Source organism: Azolla caroliniana, unplaced genomic scaffold (genome assembly GCF_043228905.1).
Source record: "Azolla caroliniana isolate FFs.n. ecotype wild unplaced genomic scaffold, voAzoCaro1.0.p SCAF_4, whole genome shotgun sequence".
Taxonomy (NCBI): Eukaryota; Viridiplantae; Streptophyta; class Polypodiopsida; order Salviniales; family Salviniaceae; genus Azolla; species Azolla caroliniana.
Genome location: NW_028230439.1, coordinates 37,197 through 63,277, shown reverse-complemented (window position 1 = coordinate 63,277; position 26,081 = coordinate 37,197). Strand labels below are relative to the sequence as shown.

The 26,081-nt window shown below is 36.4% G+C and overlaps 2 protein-coding genes across 3 annotated transcripts; both read right to left on the bottom strand.

The window, feature by feature from the left end:
- Window positions 1–4,375: 4,375 nt before the first annotated feature.
- Window positions 4,376–8,158, bottom strand: LOC147864591 (serine carboxypeptidase-like). The gene is made up of 9 exons (XM_087318710.1): window positions 7,636–8,158; window positions 7,121–7,292; window positions 6,915–7,034; window positions 6,321–6,467; window positions 6,098–6,248; window positions 5,920–6,008; window positions 5,244–5,502; window positions 5,007–5,140; window positions 4,376–4,752 (listed from the first exon to the last, which is right to left on the bottom strand). The coding sequence occupies exons 1-9, from the start codon at window positions 7,995–7,997 to the stop codon at window positions 4,582–4,584; spliced, it is 1,605 nt and encodes a 534-aa protein (XP_087174836.1). The 5' UTR covers window positions 7,998–8,158; the 3' UTR covers window positions 4,376–4,581.
- Window positions 8,159–12,724: 4,566 nt separating this feature from the next.
- Window positions 12,725–20,979, bottom strand: LOC147864590 (uncharacterized). 2 transcript variants are annotated; one of them, XM_087318708.1, is made up of 16 exons: window positions 20,522–20,979; window positions 19,801–19,896; window positions 17,825–17,919; window positions 17,607–17,699; window positions 17,217–17,396; window positions 16,820–16,923; window positions 16,534–16,718; window positions 16,287–16,450; window positions 15,448–15,837; window positions 15,280–15,344; window positions 14,859–14,907; window positions 14,622–14,766; window positions 14,468–14,552; window positions 13,886–13,955; window positions 13,634–13,777; window positions 12,725–13,426 (listed from the first exon to the last, which is right to left on the bottom strand). In XM_087318708.1, exons 1-16 carry the CDS (start codon window positions 20,553–20,555, stop codon window positions 13,184–13,186), a joined length of 2,142 nt encoding a protein of 713 aa, XP_087174834.1. In that variant the 5' UTR covers window positions 20,556–20,979; the 3' UTR covers window positions 12,725–13,183. The 2 variants fall into 2 exon arrangements, with proteins under 2 accessions (XP_087174834.1, XP_087174835.1); XM_087318709.1 differs by having other exon boundaries at window positions 17,217–17,387.
- Window positions 20,980–26,081: the final 5,102 nt, after the last annotated feature.

Sequence of the window (26,081 nt, the reverse complement as noted above, 5' to 3'; positions counted from 1 at the left end):
AGATGGATGATAAGATTTAAGCATTTGAAAAAAAGAGAGTAACGCCTTAAATTTGCTTCCGATAGGGTTGCAGTTAGATTTCGAGTTAATTATAGGACATGGAATTCCAAAATTATAATTATGGCATGTTCCTAAGTTCATGAGACAAAACATGATGTGTTTTTGAGGGGGTGGAGTTGATAGATTTAATTCAAATTGTGGTCAAACTTTGCCAAGATATTTCAATGTTGTATGTATTTGCATGCTCGCGTGTGCATTAGTATGTGTCATTTTAAATGCAGAGTAACTAATGGATCAAAAGATTATCATGGCAAACCTTAAGAACAGGATGGTTAATACTAATATTGTAGGCACCTACATTTTTTGGTGTCCTCTATGAAAAAATGTTGCATTTGTGAGCTTTTCTACAAGGAAATCATTGAATGTTAAATACTTTTCATCTCATATTTTTTGCTTTTCGTAACTTCTCGCTACTAAACTTTATATAAACTGATGTATGTTATGTTTGTGTTAGTTTGAAACAAGAATTAACAGTTTGTTATATTTTCTTGGTCATCATATACATGAAATTCTCCAGTTTCTACATAATAATTAACTTCTACATTGTCCACTTATTTGCCTTCTAAATCACCCCAAGACAATTATCCATTTTCAATAGCCTTGATATAATTCATAAATTCTGTGCATAAATGGATTTAGGGTTCAAATTTTCCAACTTTGAATATACGCCCATTCAAAATCACGTGGCATGATCTTAAATTATTTAAAAATGAAGTGTAGACATCCATGATTCATGTGATGCATGCATTAAATTAACACACATTTTGAGCTACATTATTTTGATCATCAAACCAACCACAATAACTCTTGTCTGGCGAATTTGGATTTAAACGAAACATAAATTACTACATCAGATAGGTACACGAGAGTTCATATGTAACATTTTTGACTGGTCTAAAAACTTAAAGATGGGAAGGAGCTTTTCTAATACTAATCTTACAATTATTCCCTGAAACAAACGGGGTATAGACCGGAGGTGACTCACAACACATCGCTCCATCATCGGTAAAATGTTTATATTCACTATTACACAGGCACTAAGCTGATCGAATTGTAATCTTTTACTCCATTGAATGCAAGAGGTATTACATGGAAATGCAGAGATGCACTAATATGACTACCATATCCCTATCCCTAATAATAGTGTTCTGAATATATATATATATATATCACTGGAAGATTGATGCATGCCCAAACTATCATATAATATGTGGAAATGATTGATGATTAACAGCGTTTCACTTTTAAGCACCGGTGGGTGTTGGTATTTGTCCGGTCATGTCCCTAGCGCGGTGCTTCATGTGTTCGGTGGTCTCATGGACACGGCCCATGACCTGGTCGAGTTGATCCGACCCGCGAGGATGCTTACCCTTGACATATCGGTAGAGCCACGAGACGGCCGACAGGGTGGCCAGGCCAGCGCCGCCTGCAGTCACAATGCCGGCCGTGCACAAGAAGAGCACGATGCCCGCGGGAACGAGGATGGGGCTGAAGAAGAGGAGGATCGGGGAGAGGAGGGTGAGGACGATCCCCGATCCGATCACGAGGGCGCCGGCCAGGGCCACTAGGGCCACCCAGCCCGCGGGACCGGGGCCGCGCTGCTTCAATTTCTGGAACATGCCCTGCGCTTGCTCGCGGGCTTGCCCGCCCATCTCTTGGGCCTTTCCGCCCATCTGTCGAGCCTGCTCCCGAGCTTGCGTGGCCATAATCTTGGATGAGATTGGGAGGTTTCTCTGAGATCAAAATCAAAAACACTAAGAGCAGGGGGGGAGAATTTGTAGATGATAGATTTACCGAGGTGTCGGGGATGGAAGGATTTGAGTGAACTCTGCAACAGTTATTCAATGAAATGGTAACATAATGTTTTTTCTTTCTATTTTCTAAAACTGCATCGCCTTCTTCTGTGTGACTGATTGTTGCAGAAGAATCTGATGGAAAGGAAAGGGGGGGGCTGCATATTCTTCGCTTGCCAGGTGGAGGGAGATTGATTCTGCATGCAACCAAAGAGGAGAAGGAGGATGGATCATCGTTTCATGATAAACAGTCCAAATTTAGGTCATCAAAATGGTCAAGAGCCACCAAGCAATTACCTTGGCCCCCCAAGTGTCAACCAATAACCTAAGCTACATATATCAATCCGATATGACACACCCGAGCATGGCGCATTTCGATCGTTTCACCCTTGCGGGTTGTGGTGCATTTTTTTTTATCATTTCACATTGTGGGTCGTGGTGCATTTTGATCATTCCAGACCGTGGGCCATAGTGCATTTTGACATCTAGGGGCCATTTGTGCATTTTGATTGTTTCACATCACGGGTCGAGGCTTCAACGCCTCACCCCTCATGTCGCAATGCATATCTATAAAAGTTCAAACGTAATCTCTAATCACTAAAGTTGTGCGAATATGCGGAAGTTTTCATTTAGAGTCATCCCCTTCCCTTGGTTACATCTAGCATTGATATCTTCATGTGTGGTGATGATATGCATCGTATTCGTGGTTTGCATAGAGTATTATGAGATTACTGTGCTGTTACAAGTAGCTCTCCACCAAATACGACTTCGTCGCCACAGTCCACGAGGACATATCAACCTTTTCATGTTTGAATGTAGACAAAAACTAGTGAATACCTAATTATGAAATAGTAGCTAGGAAAAAAACCTCTCTAATAAAAAGGATGTTCCTATATTAATATGGCTCGAAGATTAATTAAATTGCTTATGGAATAGAGTCAGTAATATTTGAGGTGCAGGTTGAACCATTATTCCTTAGTTGAAATGGTGAGTGTTATGTGACCATGAGAATATGTATGTGTTAGTAGGTATGGAATCTGGATATATATTCTAAATGCCTTTATTCCTAGGCATAAGGAATGTTAAATCCCACACTTTAGCCTTCACCTTACAATGGTTCTTCATGCTCTTGAAGATGTTTCCTCCCATGTTAATGTGTTCTCTCTCATGGACACGAAAGGAATATTTCTAAAAGATTGTCTCTCAACCTACATGAAACACGTGAAATTTATTGAAAGATCTTTTCAATATTTAAGATAACTCAAATTGGAGTTCTAGATTGTCAATTATGGCGACATTCTCTAATAAGAAGCTCCAAAAGTATTCCGTTAGAAGCCTCTTTTTTACATGGTTGAGAGACGATGTATTGGTGCATTACGAATTGTTCAACGGTCCAATATTAAGTCAAATATTTGCCTAACACGTGTCTCAAATAATGCACGTCACTACTTGTTTCCAAGAACAATGTCTACTTTACAAAAACTAGTTAGGTTGTTGAAGGTGTTTTGAATATGACATGGCTTGTCTTAAAAACATATTATTTTTAAAAAACAAATGGGGACTTTGTTCTTTGATTATGGAAACTATAAGAGGAACCTACCAACATTTCCTTTTTGCAATGCAATCTTGTGGAGTCTTTCAAATTACGTTCCATATAATATAATATATGTAGGTTTCCAGGCCAAGCAACGGATTAACGACATGGACACGATTTGTACATTCATGTCCTCAACCCCTTTCATAATCTTGGCTATCCATTTCATTGTGGCAACCTAGTAGGAGGCCTTTAGATACTGATAGAGCTACCATCTGTTCCTTGGGTTGTGCTTCTTCAATTTTTGGTGGGAATCGGCAACGGTTCGGTTTTGACTTACCAATTTGGCCCAAAACAATTTGATTTGGCTTGAGCCTTGCCAAACCAAGCTCAAACCGGTTTGGGAAGCTCAAGCCCGAACCCAACTGAACTGAACTGCCAAACCGTTTTTAAACGGTTTAACAGCTTGCTTTAGGCTTCAGCAAAGTCGTAGTCGATCCCTAGTTTTTGGAACATGCCCCTGCTTGCCTACAATCTTTCAAGCTTTTTCATCCATTTCTCTAAAGTCATGTGGAATCACTTGTAATTGATCATCAACTCTAATAACTTTAATTTACTAAAGTCTATTTTACACATAGTTTCAAATTTGTGGTCTTGATTATGCTTTAAAAATTAGGCTTATTGCTCATTTTTTCACATTGCAAATAGAAGTTTTCCAAATGCAAGCATAGTGAACTCACAGAGTCTACCAGTTGTACCAAAGCTGGATCATCAAAATATCTATTTTCATATCTAGCATCAACATGACTACATGTTTGACTAGATAATAACCTGCAAAGTAATTTAAATATCCATAACCTGATCCACACCAGATGTTTTCTAGCATGTCTTGACATAATTGACACTCATTCGAACCAAAAGAATGTTTTAAATGGGAAGAAATACTAGACTGATGTAGGGTCTTGTGCTGATATAGAAAACAAGAAAATTGCTATCAAAACAGAAAATTATATTTTTGGGTCAGCCATTTTGGTGTAATCACCATTATTTATAAAATTGTTCTATTTTCCACCATCATGATCAATTTATGAATGTGTTACAGCATTAACTAACATGGGTACATTTATCCCAAATTTGAAATGAGTATTGCACAATTCAATTGATTGACTTCCAAAGAATTAGATATAGATTGTTTTAAGATGAATGATTCTTGGTATAACCCGACATCACCGGCTCCGAGCTATCTGTAACCACTCGTGTGAATGGAAGATCTTGATCCAGTGGCATTCCCTTAGTGAACCTCGTAATCATCTCCAAAGATGCTCTAGGTTGATCCATAGGCACCATATGACCCGCATTATGAACCTAACATTGACAAATACTTTAGATTCTTTATCTCAATGACATTAACAATAACCTCTTATGATGTGGAGGACAATGTGTAACATCTTAAAAAGCATAAAAAATGTGGTGACCAAACAGACTTGTGAATTCAAATTATCTTTATCATAGTGCTACACTTCCATACCCCCTCTTTTGGTAAAGGCAACCATACACTAAACAAAACCTATCTTCAAAAATGTAAGGGAGCCATGCCTTGAGAATAAACAAAAACTAACCTTCAAAAAAGTAAGAGGTCCATAGCTTGAGAATATTCCAGCTTCCTTCCCACCCACAACAAACTTCTTGGGATGTGCATCAGTGTACATATGTTTCCCTGACCAATCAATTGCTGAAACCCATCTTGAATTTCCTGCAATTATCCACAAGTACCGTCAGAGTGGAATTAAGCAAGATATCAGAGACCCTACAAGCATAAGATAAGTTAGCTTGTATACTTGGGAGTCAGCCCTTACCTAACCAATTGCAGATGAGGTCATATTCACCCGCATAAACAAGAAGCTGAATCCCATCTTCTAATAAAGCCGGAATACCAACTTCGAGATTGCGCATCCAGTCCATTATCATGTATTTATAAACGATTGGGCTGCACGACACAAACTTAATATCGCCCACGCCCAGAGCTTCTCTCACAACCTGCTGATTTAGGTAAGTTTCCATATATGAGAAATCGTAGCACAAGCTCCCATTGCACTGTGAACGGATGTCATAATACTGCATAGAGAAACAAAAAAACATCCAGTTCAGGCATGGAACATTGGCCCATGTGTACCAGATCAATCTGGGCATGAGAACACATCGCCAGAGTTCGCGTAGTGGTTGAACCCTTGCCACCCTAGAAGCCATAGTAGGAGTTCAACTTCCACACCCACCCCATGCAAAGAGAAAAATGAAAACACGTTACATGCAAAGCATAATGTGATGTATTTCCCACATTTGAAAAAATAAGAAAGGAAGAGCGGCATGTAGACGCATTTTTCTAATTGATTTCCAATTCATAATACTACAAATATATTCAGAACCACAAAAGATCATTTTTCCCCTCAACTTTTCGGCTGCACAAAATAACTTTCAAACTAGATTTTTTGATAAAATAAACCAACTCTTAGAGACGAGTCATTTAGTACTCACATTTACACCTTTGATCAAGGACATGAGATGGTTGAAGATAGAGTTGCAAACAACATATGCATTAGCACATGCAGTCGTCCCATTGTTACCTTTATGAGAGAAAATGAAAGACACTTAACAATATGGAGAATGACCGCTGTATGTATACAAGTTGTAAACCCTTAAAAGATCATATTACCACATAGCTCGATCGCCTTCTGACATGTGGGATACATCCGGGAAAGTTTCTCGCGATCATTTTCTTTGATAAGACCCATTTCGAATGCATAATCTGCATAGGCTCGATATTGAATCTCAGGATTGGTTAGGCCATTCCCTATAGCAAACCCCTGCCACAACTCCTATCTGGATAAGTAGCTCTAAATGTAGTTTTTTAATTGTGAGATTCACAAGCAATTTACCTTGAGGTTGATTGGAAACAATCCCTCCTTGGCTTTGTTGCCTTTATGAATCCTGTTAGTGACTGCAGGCACATAATGCCCAGCATATGACTCTCCAGTGACAAAAAAATCATTACTGGAAAACTCTGGATGGGCTTCAAAAAAGGCCTGCCCAAACATATTATAAAGAAGACATTAAGTGCATTGGACAATCACACATGACGTGTCTTACTAGTGTTTTCTTTTATTAGTTATTGTTAACAACAGATCAATTAGGATGTAGAAATAAAAAATCTACGAAAATAGGTATAGTTTCAGTTTTGCAAAGCTTTTCATATCATACACATCTAAAAAAGATGCACATTTAATATCATATAATAAAAAATAAACTCAACTTCTTTCACAAATATGTTCGAGTTTTTATTGATAAATAATTACTTTTATCATTCTGAAATATAGACTTTTCCAAGTTAGCTTCTCAAAACAGCACATTACATATGTTAATAATGCAAATCCACACTTTCCCTTTTAAATTTCCAAACATATTGATATCCATTTTGCATTCTTTTACAACTTACAGCTCTAGAAGCTCTATGAGCCTTGTAAAGTACACACCTGCAAGAAGTGGTACATATCATCACTGACACCTTCTTCATCATGGCGAATATCTCGATCATCCGAGGTGTAGCTGAAGCCAGTTCCTATAGGCTGGTCTACAAAGATGATGCTCGATGACTAAAACAAGATGAGTAAGAAATTTGGGATTGAGTAGAAAAAAGAAAAAAGAAAAGCAATGAATATAGGTTTTCTTTTGAGCTTGCCTTGTCCCAACCGTTCTCATTCCATTCTAACGTGAGCTTCTTGGTGATGTGAAATGGTCCATTCTCATAAAACAAAGCCAATTCACTGCTACACCCAGGGCCTCCAGACATCCATAAAACGACTGGATCATCAGCCCTGTTTCCCCGCGACTCGAAGAACATGTAGAACATCCTGCACCAATGTTGCAAATCTGAATTATAGACCATTGATTACTCCAATATATTGTGAAATCCCTTAAAAGACCATCAAATCAAACAACACGTGAAATCCACTAGAGACCGTATATCTAAAATGCAATTATACTATATCGCGAAATCCATTAGAGACCATACAACCAAAATACACCTATATTATATTGTGAAAGCTATTGGAAACCATAAAACCAAAATGCAACTACATGTGAATGTCATTAGAGAGCATTCAACCAAAATACAACAATACTAATTGTAAAAAAAACATTATGGACCCAGAGACCAAAATGGAACTATAGTGCGAAAACCATTAGACGTCATACCTGGATGCATGGGTACCCTTCAGCTCAAAATATCCAGCATGATGGCCCAAATCCTCATCCGAAATAGAAGAACCAGAATTCCCTGATATGTGAAGATCAAGGTTTCTTTCAAATAATGAAGACCCCACATTCGTATATCCATCAAAACCTAGATGAGAGATTTCATGCACAGATTGCAGAGAAGGAATGAGCTGCAGAGATTGGATTAGTTTCTCAGCTTGACCCATCATCACCATCGTTCCTTCATCATTTTCTGCAGAGATGGTGAGTAACCCAATACTCTGTATGATGATGGTAATAAAGAGGTCCAACAGAATAGTGTGGGTAGAAGGGATGCCTCTACTGTTTCTGAAGGTCGCCATGGACCCTTGAAGTTTCTACTCGGTCTGTTCATCGCGGGTTCTCTGTGTGTCTTGTCTTTATACGCGGGTGGATTGGGCAGAAGTGCACGCGAATACAATCACAGAGAAAGCTTTCCTTATACTGCAATTCCAATGATTTAACAAGGCATGGAGGTAACCTGCAGGGAGGCGCAAGCAGGGGGGAAGGAAGGAAGGAAGGAACAATTTTGGATATTTGCACAAATACCCCTCTCTGGTTTGCAGAGTTTCTTATATGGGAAAAGTACAGGATACCCCTGGAAGTTCGTCTATTTACCAGAATGCCCCTAGAAGTTCCAAATTTACCAAACTACCCCTATGTCCAAAAAATTACACTTTATAAAGTAATTATACACTCAAATCTACAAAGCCCTATTTACCAATAATTTGAGTGTTACATAATTACTTTATACTTATATGGGAAAAGTATCAGGATACCCCTGGAAGTTCGTCTATTTACCAGAATGCCCTAGGAAGTTCCAAATTTACCAAACTACCCCTATGTCCAAAAAATTACACTTTATAAAGTAATTATACACTCAAATCTACAAAGCCCTATTTACCAATAATTTGAGTGTTACATAATTACTTTATACTTATATGGGAAAAGTATCAGGATACCCCTGGAAGTTCGTCTATTTACTAAAATGCCCTTGGAAGTTCCAAATTTACCAAACTACCCCTATGTCCAAAAAATTACACTTTATAAAGTAATTATACACTCAAATCTACAAAGCCCTATTTACCAAAGATGGAAGAAATGGACCCGAACTAGCCCTATTTACCTGTTTGAGTGTATAATTACTTTATTAAGTGTATTTTTTGGACATAGGGGTAGTTTGGTAAATTTGGAACTTATTGGGGCATTCTAGTAAATAGACAAACTTCCAGGGGTATCCTAGTACTTTTCCCTTCTTATATTTCTCAATAATATACCCCCCTTCGGGCACAGGCTATTGCAAGCTCTTAATAATTAGGATTGAAGAATCGGCAATGGCTTGGCTCAAGCCTAAACTGAACCGTCAAACCGTTTCAAACCAAGCTATTTAAGGCTTAATTGGCTTGGTTAAACCGGTTCCTAAATGGATTTAGGCTTAACTAGCTTGGCCAAACTAGTTTAGTAATTGGTTCGGTTCAAGTTTGGAAACCCCCAAATAAATTTAGGGTTTGCTTTGGACAAGGCAAAATCGTTGCCGATTCCTAGCTCTTATGATCACTACTCACAATATGACTACCAATTCAGAACCCTACAAGCTTCTACACACCATGCTTAAAATATGTGGAATCAATCAAATCTCTAGACCCGAAGAACTTGATGCCCCTAATGCAACCCACCCTAAACGTATGTGAATAATGTGAACACCAAGTATGCAATTTGCCACAACATGGTGCCTAGTCTGCCCACCCCTATCCCATCACTTCAGTTGCAGCCCCCATTTTCAATCCACAAACCCTAATCTTCTTTTGGGGTACCCTAAACCACACAAGCAACAAGTATCCCACAAGTTACAACATACATCCTTGGAACTTCATCTCTCCCTCATCTAGGGGAATATCAACAAAGGACATGTGAAGGGGTGCGGGTGCATTAAGTCAAAGGGATTGTTAACTAATTGCCATACACCTCTCCTTGTGCCTCAACACAAACTCCACAAACATCAACAAATGGCATGTGAAGAGGTGCACTAAGTTGAGGGGGTTGTTAAGTAATGCGCCTATACCACTCCTCACTCCTTCTCCACTGGAATACGTACAATATGTAAACATAATCGAAAAGGAAATGAGAGTAATACATGAAAAGCTAGTATACAAGAACTTTCTCCCTAAGTTAGTTGAGTAAATGCACGTCGTCTAAGTTAAGTTAAACTTAGGGAGAAAGTGAAGTTTGCCTAAGTAGTTAGTAGAGTCATTCATAGCTTAGGAGTGATTGACCACCAACTAACAATCGGCAACGGTTCGATTCTCCGTTTAAAATTTTAAAAACCTGAACCAAACCAAACCAAACCACGAAACCGTTAAACCTATAAACCGTAAAAACAACGGTTTCGTGGTTCGGTTTCGGTTTTTCAACATAGGTCAAAATGTTAAAAAATTTTAAATTTATAATATTTCATTATTTTAAATTTTAAGATGTTCCTAAAATGTGAGAATAAGGTCTAAAAATGAAAAGATTGTTTAAAAACAATTTATTTTTTTAAATTTAAATTTTTTTTAAAGAAAAAAAAACCCGTTAAACCGTTTAAACCGCGGTTTCTGACTGTTAAAACCGAACCAAACCGTTGAAACCGTTAAGCCATTAAGGTACGGTTTCATGGTTCAGTTCGGTTCAAACCGAACTGTTGCCGATTGTTACCACCAACCATACCTATCTCATTGACTAGAGGGTAAACGACAATATAATTATAATGTAGGACATCAACAAGGAGATATAACTTTAGCTCACAAAATATGTGAGCTCATGCGTAACACATTAAGCTTAACATTTTTCTCATATCATCCCTCTCTTACATCTTCTCTTAGGTGTTTTGTAATACAAATTGTGTTGCTTTCGTTGGGTCTTTATGCCATAGAGTTTCTTTACCTAAATCTAACACAAATTACAAAATAGAATTCCATTATCAAATTTATGCAAGGAGCTACATGCATACAAGATGAGAAATTCCATCTCAACATCTACAACTATGCAATTACTTGCAAAAAGTACCCAAGCCACACGATAATCTTTGGATTCACAAAATTGTTTACAAAAATAATTAACACTGCATTCAAGATCGTTATTGCAAGAGACAACATACCAATGGCACCAAGGCTCTTGTTTTGGGTAATTCATGAGATAAATAGGAAGTCTACCTGCTGATGATATTTCTTGTTTTTCTTTCATCTCCGATTAGGTGCACTAAAGAAGACAACAAGCCTCCATTTATAGACCAATACTATTGCTTTCTTTTGCATTTTCATTTGTAGCTTGAGACACATACCACATAGAAACATCTCGGGCACACATCATATGTAAACATATGAACATGCACATGCACACATACACAAAAATCTCATGAAATCTTCCCGCTAATTAATAGGAAAAACGAACACAAGTCATATTTAGTCGTGTCTGCGCAGGGGCAAATTCCAATCTTATTTGGGTTCATTTTACCTTACAACATGGAATAAGATCATGAATTGACTTATTGATGAGCACGATGGCTCGTAAATGAAAATACTTTTACACACCATCAAGAATTTACAATAGACAAAGATTGGCATGAATATTGGACTCGTCACATTGACAAGGGTTAGAAAATCCCAAAGTTTCAAATGTAAAGACACATATCTATAGATGATATCACCTTTATGACATAAGGAATAATTAATTAATTAAAATATAGATAAATGGATTTCAATCATACTTCGAGGCATTTCACGTATGAGTATGATACGAATATTCACGCATGAGTATGGCTAGAACTATGACTCAGATATCAATAATTAAGTTCCAATCCACATCCTTCACTAATGATGCTTAGAAAACCATCATAGTTTGCCGTCTATTTCTAAGGAATGTGTGAAACCTCAACTAAGCCATCACATTAAAAACTAAACAATACCAATTCCCGAGTTCTAGTTTTGACCATGGGAAGGACTCCTTACACACAAGAAATATCAAGATAGGAACAAAATTAATTGATTGAAGCTGGTTGAAAATTAGTTGGGCCACTTGGAATTAGCTATATATGCTTTAAACAATTGCTCAACAAATAGTTTTCTAATATATATAGCCATTATCAATTCCCATTTAATCCTCATAAACATAAGCAAATTTTCTCATTGCATTTTTTGACTAATGTTTGTTTTTTGTGAGATAATGATATTTTGTTTCCCAAAATATGTTAGTATTGATACATCCCCTAGTAAACCAAATCTATAATGAAGAAATATGAACTAACCCAAGTGCTGGAAAAAAATGAAGTCGCTACCAAGCACTTATGATGGCAAATAGGTCGGGATATCCATGTATATTCTTGTCTCCACCCACAGAACAATAGTATCAATTGATTTGTTCCATCTCTAGCTTTCTCTACCATGTTTTGACTTTTACCTTACAATTCCAATTTTGTAGAAGTAAAAGGCCAATATTATTCTCTTTGTTGACTAAAATGAAAAGACCCCGAAGGAGCCCATCTTTGGGTTAAATGTAACCCATTTAGTACTAGCCTTGTATTGCCAATCATATGCATGCATCTACAATTTTCTACTATCATATCTCCAAACACCAATGGCTCTAGATAAAACTCATCCAACTTTCACTGTTAGATAGTGGTGCCTACAGTTTTCTTCCCAGGTTCTATATCAGCAATGCAATTCATTCAGAGATAGTTTTTACATGAGTTTTGAATCTATGACACAACCAAATCCAAACAAAGAAAGTATAGAATTGAATCGCATATGCCTTTACTGGGGACTATTATTGATCCTTGTACTTGCTGTCCTTTTTTCTAATTATTTCTTCAATTAAGGATGGAAAACGATCGTTAACATCGAGCGAAGGAAGCTACCAGCCTTGTATTGTGAATCAGAAACTATGTATATGAGACATTGGGAGGAAGGGAAGTACAAACACTTTTAGCAAAATGCGATGACAAATCATAATATTATTGCATTAAAGTGCATAAAAACCTTTTTCCTTTTATGGCATTCCCTAAAAACAAAATACGAATGGAAATGGCATGTTTTCAGCTTAGTGTAGATGGTAATAGAAAAGTAGCGATTTTTTACAATGGAAAAACATATGGAGATTTAAGGGGAAGCTTTCAAGTAAATGGTAACTCAGCTTGGATTGATATGTTTTCGTATGGTATACATACAAAAGAATATTAGGCTCTGAAGTGGAGACACATGATGCAAAAACATTTGGGTTTCTTTCCTATGGTATCTATACATATTTATAAAATAAGAGCTTCAAACCTCTTCTTGAAGCTTCCATCACACATCCAGTAATTGAAAGGGATGGCAACATAGTGTATGAGATTGATTGCATATATTGAGATTTCAATGCATTGATTGAAGATGTTGCTTTTGCTTCTTCCTCAATCATTGGATATCATCACCCGAAAGGAAGAAAATACTGAAGCCGAGATTGATTCGCATATCAGTTCTGCTGTCATTCTTTTTCTTTACACTATAGTCCATTCATTCTCTATTCTCTTCTCATCTTGCAATGATTTCTTATCAAAAAGCGCGGACTTTGCTTCAAGAAATCGGGCAAAAAAATTGAGCCCGTTATCAGGTTTGCATTGATGAGAGCCTTGATGCTCTTGCTCATCATCATCATTACCCGTAGCTGAATAGTTACAAGCTCTTGCATGTTGTTGCCCTTTTGACGAGTGATGTAGCAGGTTTTCCATCATTTCATATACCTACAACAGTTCATATCACATTTGAAAAGTACACTACGGGAAGTAGTTTTACAACACATTCTTCTTTTCCTTACTAGTTTTGACAAAGTTAAGCATACGCACTTTGGGTACCCATCTTTGCTAGGTCTCTCATAAGCCGTAACGATCGTTTATGTTACAGATGTCAATATAAATCTCTAAATAATCGGTATGGTGTATTAGTAGTACCTGGCATAACTGTTCGAGCTCATCAGAATTCATCCCTTTGTGGCATATGGAAATAATGAAATTCTTGCATTCATTGAACTGGGATAATGACAAACCCTTGTCCCCCAACAATGCCTGTTCTGCAATTGTAAAGCCTGTCCCCAACTGTATCCAAGTCCATTGTAAAAAAGTAAACTCCCGACATTCCTGTTTTTTTAATATTATATAGTTTTAATTATTGAGCATATCTGATGATTATTTTGAAGCACTCACTAAGGCTTTGAATAACTGTTCAAAGAGGTCAACTGGCTTTATTCCATCCAATGTATCTAACGTACTCTCCCTGCAACCAAAGATATTTAAAGGAATGATCAAAGCAGGGAGAGATCACAAAAGAGAAAGAAAGAAAAGAAAGAAACTAAAAATTTACGCCCACAAAATGCTTTGAAGGTATACACAATTGTCCACCTACTCAATTTTAATCATGTACTGTCATATCAGCCCAGCAAATAAATTTTATTGTAGATAACCTATTCATTTACATGCATCATCTTTGACAGAACTCTACTTTGTAGATATAACTCTTTCATATACTATTTTTGTGTATATTCATTAGCTCGATAACAGACAGCCATAATTAGCGCATCCTAATCCATAGCTCTTTTAACTGGCCATAGAGACTCTGTCCATCCTCCTATGCTTTTTCGTCCCATGTCTCTATTATATTACATATGTTTCCTTACCAAAAAGTAAACGAGGGAACAGAGATGATAAATCAAACTTGTGTTCTCTCAATCTTATGAATCATGATTATGATGTTACGGTCTAAATGTAAGCCATGTCAAAAATACTTACACTGCAAGATCTTCATCAAACAAGCGTGCCTGCTTAGCTGCTGGAATTGGCTTTGCTGAAATCCAGAGCTCTCGCCAAAGGTTACCTGTCAAATAGAATAACTTTAACTTTATTCACTTCCCCACAATCGGTTTCCAAAACCACAAGTACCCACCTTGTGATTGCATTCTTGCACTGAGATATCCTTGATTTCCTCTCTCACAGCGTTCAACTGGAGACCTCGTTTCAGGATATGGCTTCCAGTCTAATGGAGAATACCACCTAACAAAGTCCTCTAAAATGCAGCCGGGATTGGCAGCCTAAAATAGCAATGTTAGCAAGATAAATACGTTTATCCCACAAATCCAGAAATCTACAAAAAATAATGCTAACACAACCATGAAATGCACACCTTAAAGGCCTGCATGTCTGAAAGGAGTCGAGAGCATCCTGGCCCAACACTAAATAATAGTACAAAATAATACGAATCAAGCAATATTGCAATGCAAATGGAAAGAGAGTTCAAGAAGACTAGATACTAAACCACAATGTGAAATGCATTGCCTTATACATGTCCATCTGTAAGTATAATTGCAAATTAAATGTTACAGATGATAGTATGGCGGTGAAGTTCATTCCTTTATATATAACCTGAAGTTCATGTGTCTCAATCTGTGCATTGTTATGCTCATTGTAATAAAAATGCATACTTTTACTTTGATACGACTGCACTAATAGTTGACACTTACATATCCTGAAAAAATAGGCTTACAAATTTCATAACCCACAGGTTTGCATAGCCTCGTAAAAGTTGATACTAAAATAATACTTACCTTCCGGTTCTTAAAACAAGTTCCTCAGTTTCCTCGATAAGATCTTCTGTTAACACAGCACCATCCTGCAATTCATTCAGCATTTTTTTGCAGTCACACATTGTGTACATATAGGAGATATGGTAGAAATTGATTGCTAGACAATAAATATTATCAAGCAAAACATGCCTGTGTGACAGGGGAATAGATTTGATGTCCTGTTTCTAGCATCTTTAAATCCCCAGCTGGATGATCTGCACCGACCCGAAGGAAAAATTGTCCTGGTTTTAGTTCAGCAAACCACCTTGAGGGTTCCAAGATCCCTTCAGCTCTTAAAGTGCTTCTTGATTTCATGAGCAAAAAAAAACTTTCTATGTCCTCAATGTTTCTGGGGGTCATTATTTCCATACACTCATTTAAAGCATCTACAGACTCCAAATCTGCGGTATGGTGTTTCTGCCTTGCAATACAACAATTAATAACTTGGAGTTTCTGAAGTATTAGGCAGTATCGCAAATCTGGTTTTGAATCCACTGGAAGCCATGGAATAGGTTTTCCTTCTTCCCAACAGTGACGCAACTGCTTACAGAATGTCAATATTCTTAGAATCCCAAAACTTCCAGATGTGATAGCATACATGACAGCCTAAAACATGGGGATAAAACTATACAGACTGGACAGCATAGATGAAATTCAAAATCTCTTAAAAGAAATGCACAAGCTGAAAACAATGTCCTGACAAAATATTAGAGGGATAAATGCTATGTAAGTCATAAGAAAAAGAGAATTCAACAGAAACACATTTACTGACTCAAAACATCATTAATTCTATGGCTGTAAAACCTCAGTCATCAGTGAAACTGAAATGGCAAAACAGAAGCGCAAAAATTCACTTTTTAACTTTTTAAAGTCAGATAAACCTGAAACCCCAGTTTCCCAATTATATTATGTGTCTGATATGACCTATGGTTAGAACTTAGGACTTGCCATTGATACAACATTTGAGCACTCTCTAATAACCTGCATACCTCTTCTACCACAGACTTCCAGAACTCTGCCATTTGCCGATAGCTCCCTATGCTACCCATAAGTTCAGCTAAATGTGAAACAAAACTACTTGGTGGTGCTCCCTGTATTTCTTGGGGAATCCTTGTTTTGAATGGTTGTTCGATGAACTCAGTTCTCAGTGCTCCTGTGATAGAAACAAATATTTAGCCTATATAAAGTGCACCTCAAGCACTCTTTTGAAACTAATCATCAACCAAGTAGTCTTACCTACAGTAAATAACGATGACATACAAGCCTGGACTTCCCGATTACAGAATTCTAAATCCTTGCTTTCTCTAAGAAGAGTGTTTCTCATGGCTGTTAAGCCTGATACTAATCCACTACATTGAGAGGGATCCTTTTCCGTTTTTAGCTGTTGTAAATCGTTCATTTTATCCACTGATCGTACTGCTCTGCAACAGGAATACGAAAAGAGACTCTTGAGAAGAACAAAATGCAAAAACTCAAATATTGGCATGTTTGTTTTAGAAAGGGTAAAGGCAGAGTATCTCACTCAATAACTCCAAACAACTTCCTCAGTAGCTTTGAGGATGGAACCATCACTATAGACATAGCCTTCTCATATGCATCTTCATCAGCTGGGTCTTTTTTTGGACTCTGTACAAAAAACATGCCATTCAGCTTCCTTCCATATACACAAACACACACACACAGAACAGGTTTACTCACCTAGGATTCAGAGATACCCTTTGTGATGTAAACACCACTATAGCTAATAGCTTAAATATAGACACAGAAACTAGAAAATCTACAGCAACTCTATTTCTGTCATTGGGTATAGTATAAATGGATGGGTGGTGAACATGCATCCATATTCAGATCAGTCTTTATGTCATATATCAAACATTGACTTAAATCAAATATGCATATTGCAAACAAATGAAACTTACCTCAGATTCAGGTTGATATTGAAACAGACTATTGTTATCCACCCACTTATCTAAACAATGAACCTCTTGCTTCACTCGATCAACCGTCAGAAAAGTACAGTTCCAAAATTCATCCTCCCGTATCTTTTCAGGTACAAATTCGAATTTTAGATTTTGCAGCTCCTTGGTATCCTGCAGAAGATAGGTTATAAGAGTCCAAGTTATATTTACACTTTAATACTCAGAATAGAAACCCAGAACTGCAATATAAAGAACTCATATCCAGAGGATGCTCTATGGAATCATATGATATATACAACATATTGTCCAGTCCAAAGTTGTCAACTGAACCAACACTTTGATCTCATCACCACACACTTGACAAACAAAATTTAAAGAAAAGTGTTCAACCTCAAGAAGTTTTGTCGACAATCTCTGTTTTATGGGTACATCCTCTCCATTAGCATCATCCTCATAGAAAAGAAGAAAAAACTTTTCGGGATCCTGTTTTATTAAGTGGGCACATAAGAAAAACTTCATTAATCTCAATTCTATCCATCTTGGCAAAGCTCCATCAATGTTATGAAAATAGTATAAGATAGGTAAAAGCAGAATTGACAAATACGAACTTTTGAGATGTTCAGGATGCAGTCATAAAGTCTATCTTCAAAGTTCTTGCCCAGGACATTTTTCAAACTCCACTCCACATTATTTCTAGGTTCATCTGTTCCAGTATAGAGATTACTTACAATTAGGTGTTTTATTTGGAATTCAATGCCATATAATGTATGAGCTGCACTAACTCATCAACAAATCATTCTCAAGACACATGGACAAAGGAAACATTAGTTGCTGCTTGGAGTTGTACTATCACCATGAGCTGTTTCTTCGTCTTGCTTCAATCCTCTACAAATGCATTTAGTTTTCCATCCTATATCCTTCATTTTATGATGTCATGCAATTATGTTTTCAATTCCGATTCCATTTCCCTCTTAGCCTAGCATCTACACTTTCACTTACTGATACCAATGTGCTTGGTGATACTCATCAAATCAACAGGCTAATTGTTAACGTGGAAAAAACAAAACCGATGGCAATAAAGGCAATACCCCACTTTTATATACAAGAAAGAACCAACACAAAGGTAAAACGTTTCAAATATCTTGGTATTCATAATGTCCCATGACAAATCAGTGGAATGTATGCTATGAGTTTGGACTTCGAGAGGGTTGGAGTAGTTATTATATGTTTGAGAATCAAAGCAACCAAAGTGGTTCTCAAGGATGGGAAGTGAGATTAATGTTATTATGGAATGAAATAGAGGTAATTCAAAAATCATTCTTACATAGACAATTGGGAGTTAAATCCTCAACATCCTATATAAGGTAATTCGTTCACTATATAAGGTAATTCGCAAGAATTATAATAACTTGTTAGATACTCAAATCTCCACCAAGATGGGTAAGTACATATGTCCATGCATTGCTTTCACATAGAGAGTTTTTACTAAAGAGTAGGAAAACCCCCATCTTAAGAAGGATTGTATATGATGATATGTTTATTTGGTCCCATAGGTCAAAATTGGCCTCCGTATGGACAGTAAAAATTTTATTCTATTTTGTCTAGTAACAAGTGAAAAAAACATATTTTATCCCAGTTGATAGCATGAATTCAGTGCTCTAATTGTGTGGACATGGCATCTAATGTCAATGATCCAGGCCATTGGCCCATTGTTTTTCAGAGAGACAACAACCCAATTTTGTGTTCATGAGCGAGCATCACGTGATGTGCTTTGTTCTTCTGCTGCACAACGATGCAAGTATAAGATAATGGAGAGCCAAGATTATATTGCACCGTATTTAAAGATACACAATGACTTTCACGGAAGTGCTCATGTATGAAATCATGTGACCCATCTCTATATTCTTGAAAATCCTAATGATTAATCACTGCCACCTCAATCTCAGTCATCTCATAAATAATAAAAAGATAAAGATCATGAATAGACTATGACATTTTTCCTAGATGAACTGTGGAATTCCTTTGTGAAATGTCTTGATGGGAGCCATTAACCTTCACCTTTGTAGCCTTTGTAACACACTCTCATGTACGAGTGTAGAATCAATGTCATTTATCTTCATTCTACCATGGCAATCTACCTAGTGAGATCCCTTGAGGTTCATCTTTGTAGCCTTTATAAAGCACTCATTTATGAGACTGCAATCAATATGATCTATTATCTATCTAACAGCATCCAGTTGGCATGTCATCAGCCTTAATCTTGCCACTATGATGCTCCATCATGCAAAAACTACAGTTCATGTCTACCTTACAATTCATCCATCATATAGTAATGCATGTGCAACAGCCTATCATATAGCAATCAATTGTATAACATCCTATCATATAGTATGTGTGGGATGGCACATCCTGACACTCCTGTCATATCATAATGCATAGATTGTCCTCTATCACATCATAATGGATAAAGTTGCATTCGTTGTAGTAATGCATAGTGTAACAGCCATCATAAACTAATGGGCAGTTCGATGTGCATTATATAGACCTGCATATGCAGTAAAAGTTCAAGAGAAAATGGACATACCAGGATCTGATAAGGTAGGCCTGCCAAATTCAGTTTTGATATCCTCTTTGATTTCTGTGATAATTTTCTCTGCTTTAGCAGCTGCTGTGTGAAAGGCTAAAGGAAGAAAAACAAATACAAGTGATCATTTGATGAATTACAAATCAAAAGCACATTAACAGGAGACATAATGATGTAAAACAAGGAAAGAATACATCTGATTTGATGAGGTGTGGATATAAACAAATTAACATGGACACATCATCACATACAAAAAAACAAAAATTCAAGTCAATTAATAGATATCATACATGAAACAAAAAATAAGTGATTTGATGAGGTATGAATCAAGTAGACAAGTCATGAGATAAAAAAGGAAAAGAAAACAGATGATTCAATGGGGTATGAATCATGACACATGAAGTGGACAAAGTATTATGCAAAACAATATAAAAAGCCGAAACAAATTAACTAGAAAAGTTACCTAATATAACAAGGAAAACAATTACAACTGATGAGAAAATAGCTACTTCAATTATCACCCAAAACAAGAGAAATAACACCAACTACACACGTCATTACCCAAAACAACAAATTAAAGGAAATTTTATGACATAAAAAAAGAAAGGAAGAAAGGACATTAACTCAAAGAAACTATTGCGTAAAACAATAACGACAATGCATAAAATGAATTACTTAATCAACAATTCATTTTTTCAGAACCAAAAACTTAGAGACTTACCAAATTTGGCTTTGGAAAAGAAAGAGGAAGCCATCAAAGTTCCATTTCTTGCTGTTGTTTACCCCAGAGTGCGAAACCGTTCATGAAATTGCAAACAAAAGAATTGAAAAAAACCCTAAATTTTGAATCTCTATTGGTTTTCAGCAATGCCCACTATATCATTCTCTGTTTTCGAGAAGAATCTTACGGGAAATTTAAAGGATAGATTGAGGCATGCACCCTATCTTTCCGATTAAAATCTGAGCTTAAAGATTGAATATGTATGTATATATAGGTTCGAACGGATCGATTGTAGAAGAGGGTTTGACTAAAGAAGAAGAAGAAGAAGAAAATGCAAGGATTTAAAGTGTTTTTCAATGGTGGAAACAAGCGATGGTACAAAGAAAACAAGAAAATGGTTTCTCCTCACAAGCAGCCCATGGATCATTTCCTTGCACTTTGTTCCTTTCAAACTATATATGTATATATATAGAGAGAGAGAGGGGGGGGGGGGGGGGCAAGGACATATTCTCTTTCTTCGGTTTCTTGGTGATGGGGTCAAATGTTTGATCTCCTCCCTTGGACATGCTCTCTCTCTCTCTCTCTCAATCACAATGTGAAATCTCGATTGGTAAACAAGTTCTTGGACATTGAGAGTCACTACTCACTTTCACATGTATTACGTGAAATGTAATATGTTTGGTCTCATAGATCATAGTTTAACCTCCGATGAATCGATCTAATATATCCATCCATCTCTCGCCTGCTTGGGGTGTCCGATGTACCTCTCTTTCCACTCTTTCTTGCCTCAACGATCTAAACCTTTCTATGCCAATCATATGCTCTCTCTCTCTCTCTCTCTCTCTCTCTCTCTCTCTCTCTCTCTCTCTCTCATGCTGACCTTCAATCGTGGGTCTGTGGTGCAAAAACACCACAATGTTTTGCTTTGTACCACTACCAAATCCCCATACATGTGGCATTTCTTTGAGGCCGCGCTTTCACACGAGTGGTTCCTACAATCTGTCAATTGCGTCTCCAAATCTCTTTCTTTTTTTTCCTAAAAAGATACGCCTTGGTATTATTAAATCATAAGAAATATAAAAGTTGTGTTGGATAAACAAATATACCAACCTATTCCATTGTACCCTCATCATAGCCAATTTGTCTCCAAATCTCATTGGGCTTTTATTGATACCTTTAGTGATTGATGGGTTCAATTGCCTCGTACACAACAATGGGAGATGTTATCCAAGCTAATGAGGTGCTGCATGCATGGTTGTTGGGCTCAAATGCACCATTTTGCATGACATAACTCAGATGATGGTTCATAGTATATTATCCTCATCAACTTGAGAACGTAGAACTAGGAAACTCCCATCAATGATGTTTCTATGAGTTATTTTCTCTAGTTATACTTGATCACATAATGTCGCCTTGAGGATGTTGGGCTATTGATCGTCAACATACGCATTTCTTTATGAGCACACTCGACTCAATGGTTTGACTCTAGGTATATTTTTGTAAACCTTGTTGGGCAATTGGAATTAACATTGGTTTCATTACTAACATTTAAGTAACTTGATAATTTGAACAACACTCTCATAGAGAATTTCATAAAATGCATTAGACTACTCACTAAACATGATTTCCTAATTTCCATTTGGCTATGAAGAGGAGGATCTTGTTCATAATTTTATCTGACTTACATCAATAAAATTTAGTTAAGAGAAAACGGTTTCTAAAAATGACAGTTGGCATAAAAACCCACCTACATCCCATCATGTAGGAGAGAGAGGACGATGCATCCTTCTGTGGGAAATTTATTGCGGTCAATAACAGAATCACCCATAATCTAAGGGGAGTTCCGGTAACATAATGGGCTCTTCAGTTAAAGTATACATATATTCAATAGCAAAGTTATGCACGTACTTATAAGCATTGGCATTAACATCATCATGCCCTTATTAGCACTTTCTTGATAGGTTGCATATGGGGTTTTTTTTTCCAAAAAAAATATCCTCCCTTGGTATTAAAGAAGTCAATATACAAATCAGTCCACTATTACAATGAATATTGCAACATATTTAAGTAAAAACCTCTTGAATAGTCATGTAGCTTCAGCAATCCAACCATCTTTAACATCCATATTAATCAAGGAAGGTTGCATATGGTTTTGATCATGTGTTTATGGTTTACCTCACCGCACATGGATTTCCTCATTGTCTAACTTTCTTGAACGCTACTCTCACTTCTAACCATGTGATTATGGATGTGTACCAAGGCGTCAAGTTTATTCTTTGGGAAATCACATTTCTTTGCTTGATAACATGGTTTTATTTATAAATGTATAGCTTTAAGCTTTAGTGGCACTCAAATTCTAGATGGGTTGATAATGTCTTTGTAAATCAAATTGGGTTTGACTTTTGCAACCTTATCTCTCTATTGAAAATGTGGTGACCTTCAAAATAAATGTGCATATTTCTTTGTAGACCTTATCACTCAAATACCATCCTAGTGATATAATTTCTGGCTATTGTCTCGTCTTATGGATAGATTGAATGGCATTTTGAAAACCTCATCAAGGTATTGCCATCAGCCCCGTGGTCATCATTTGAGAAGACCAAGGGAATGGATGTTTAGATATGATTGACTCTCAAAAAATGATGGGTTCTAATGAAGGCAAGGAGAAGAGCATCCTTATGGAGATATCTTTTTCACACACCATGATTTTCCACGAGAGATGAGTACTCATTTTGAAAGTTTTGTTCAAGGTTTCTTTTCAACAAAGCACTTATTCTACCCATGTGAGCATTTATATGTGCAAAATCCCAATAATTTATTCATTAATATATTCAAATAATTGATTGGCTTTATTTGACCTTTAACACAAGTTTCTCTACTTGATTCTTTGTACATTTACTATGACAATGTCTCGAGAGACTTTAGACTATCAACGCTAACCTCATTGTTTTCCCTATTAGGACCTCCACACCTCAATGACTTGAACATATATATAATTGTTTCATTTAAAGCCAATTTGTTTACAAGAATTTGTTGTTGGGATGTCAACCATTTTATGAAATGACGCAAACTTGTGGGGAAAGCATGGAACATATAGACATTATGATTATCCAACATGATCCATGGGGAATGGGTGGGCATACATTGATATCAGGAAGCCAATATTCACCCCTCCCTCATCCCCTCCATAACACACACACACACACCTCAAGTGTACAAGGGGCAACAAACTAGATGCAATGGATATTGTATTATGGTGATGAACCACAAATTTGGGGCCTAACTATTTAGTTTGCTAATCTTCAATAGTTTGATGATTTAGTTTGTTTTGGAAAAGGAGAAAATCAATATTTTAATTTCAACTGTTTTTGTTCAGGGTAATAGTGATACTTGTTGAAACCATAAGGGATATACTTGATATCATAGTATAAACTATGTGTACCATTCGTGCATTCGTGTTCGAGAATGAGCCAATCATTCGAGAAGGGTAAACACCCTCGAAGAATGATAAATACCATACTTTTGGATAAATTATTTACTATAAGGTAAATATTTTTTCAAGGTAAAAAATTTTTTAAAAATTGCAAAAAAGAAAACATTACCTTCTTAATAACAAAATTACAACAAAATTACAGAAATTATAGAGAAATTACAAAACAATTACAAAAATTATAGAGAAATTACAGAAATTAGTGAAAAATTACAAAAAGTAATGGCTGGGAGAAGATGTGGTCACTAACTCACTATTGACTAGTGTGCACGATGCAAGCAACAGATCGTTCAAGGAAAAGGGGGAAAGGGGAGGAGAGCATAGCATAGCGTTGATGTGTAGAGGAAAAGGGGGGGAAAGAGGTAAAAAACCCAAAAAAAAGGTAAAAAAAAGGGAAAAAAGGAAAAAAAAAAAACAAGGATATTTGAATATCATTTGTGTTCGTTTTCTAACATAGGAAAATGAATGATGTAGTAGACGAACATGGATTTTACATATTATGCTTGATATCACTCTTTGTAAGAGGGTCATTTGGTGGGCCACAATGATTTTGAGGTTATGCATATGTCATATTGTGGTCACTTCCTAACATGAAGGGGAATATGACATGTTTTCACCACCCAACCATCAAATATTCTTGTGGAGGAATAAAATGAGATGGTAGCATAACATATTAACATGCGACCATTTTCCATAAAGGCTTTAGATATCTCAACAAATTAATTGCTCACATATTCATATGGTTACCTTATTGTAATTCTAAGATTCAAATAGAAAACATCTACCTAATGTACTTAGGGTGAAATCTTGAGCAACACATTTGATGGATTAGTTGAAACAACTTTTCATTTATTTTTTTCCAAAAAAAACACTACTTCCCATTAGTTAGCAAAAGAAGTACATCAAAGATCAGCCATAATCAAAACAGCATAATCCCCACCCTACTATTTACAACAAAAGTATCCCGCTAACACTTTGTACATGGTGACCACATATTTACAACTCCTGTCCACTCTTCAATTAAAAAAATTCTTTGTAAGTATTGATGGCTATGGCAAAAAGTTCCATAATTTAAGGTCATGCAAATTAGGTGTTTACTCCAAAACATAAATATTCACATAGTTCTCCATAAGATGAGGGGTAGAAACTCTTTGTATAGTTAATTCAAAATCATGCACATTAAATAGTTCGCTCCTTGATAAATGACTTCATATAATATTGCCATTTTTTCTAGAACACAAGGACAAAACATGATAATATTTCCCTTTAAAAGACAAATAGAATAAGGTTGGGCTAGATGAAATTAGTTAGCTTAACGAAGTTGTTCATGTGTAACCCATGGTTCTAAGGGGTTGTTTCTTTTATCTAACTTTAACTTTTCTAATTCAACAAGATTTTCTAGTAGCTACAAAAAATTATCTCATGTACATCATCTCCAACCACTTACTATGATACTTGGTTGTATTGAACATCTATGCATGTTAAGACAAATAATTATCCATTTTGAAGGCCCACCCATAGCATGTTGATGTTCATAGAATTAGAATTAGAATTTTTATTGTCCATAAAGAGGCCAATTTTGACCTATGGGACCAGAGTATACATGTGTTCTTGATATGTGTCTCCTTCCTAAGAAGGGGTATTTATACATTGAAGCACAAAGTCTCAATGTGTGAATAAAGCATACACATATTCATATGCTTTGAAAGAGAGAACAAGCTTGATGTCATGAAATGTTTTTTCCACAGTCCTCCGTTTTTTATAGTGCCAACTATTAGTTGAAGTTGACACAATGCTTGCTTCCGAATTGATAGATGTAATGTGGATTGTAAATGATCAAAAAGTTTAGGTGCAAATAAGTTGTATATTCCATCCATTTCATAATGATATGATGAAGGCCATATTCTATTTAGATATATTTCATCATTTCAACCAAATTATTACGATCAAAATATTTTAGTAAAATTGAGAAGCATATGTATATATACCTAAATGCATACATATGTACTTACCCACGTTTATGTAGAGATACATATCTCTATAAGTCAAATCTTGAAAGTGTGTTCACAT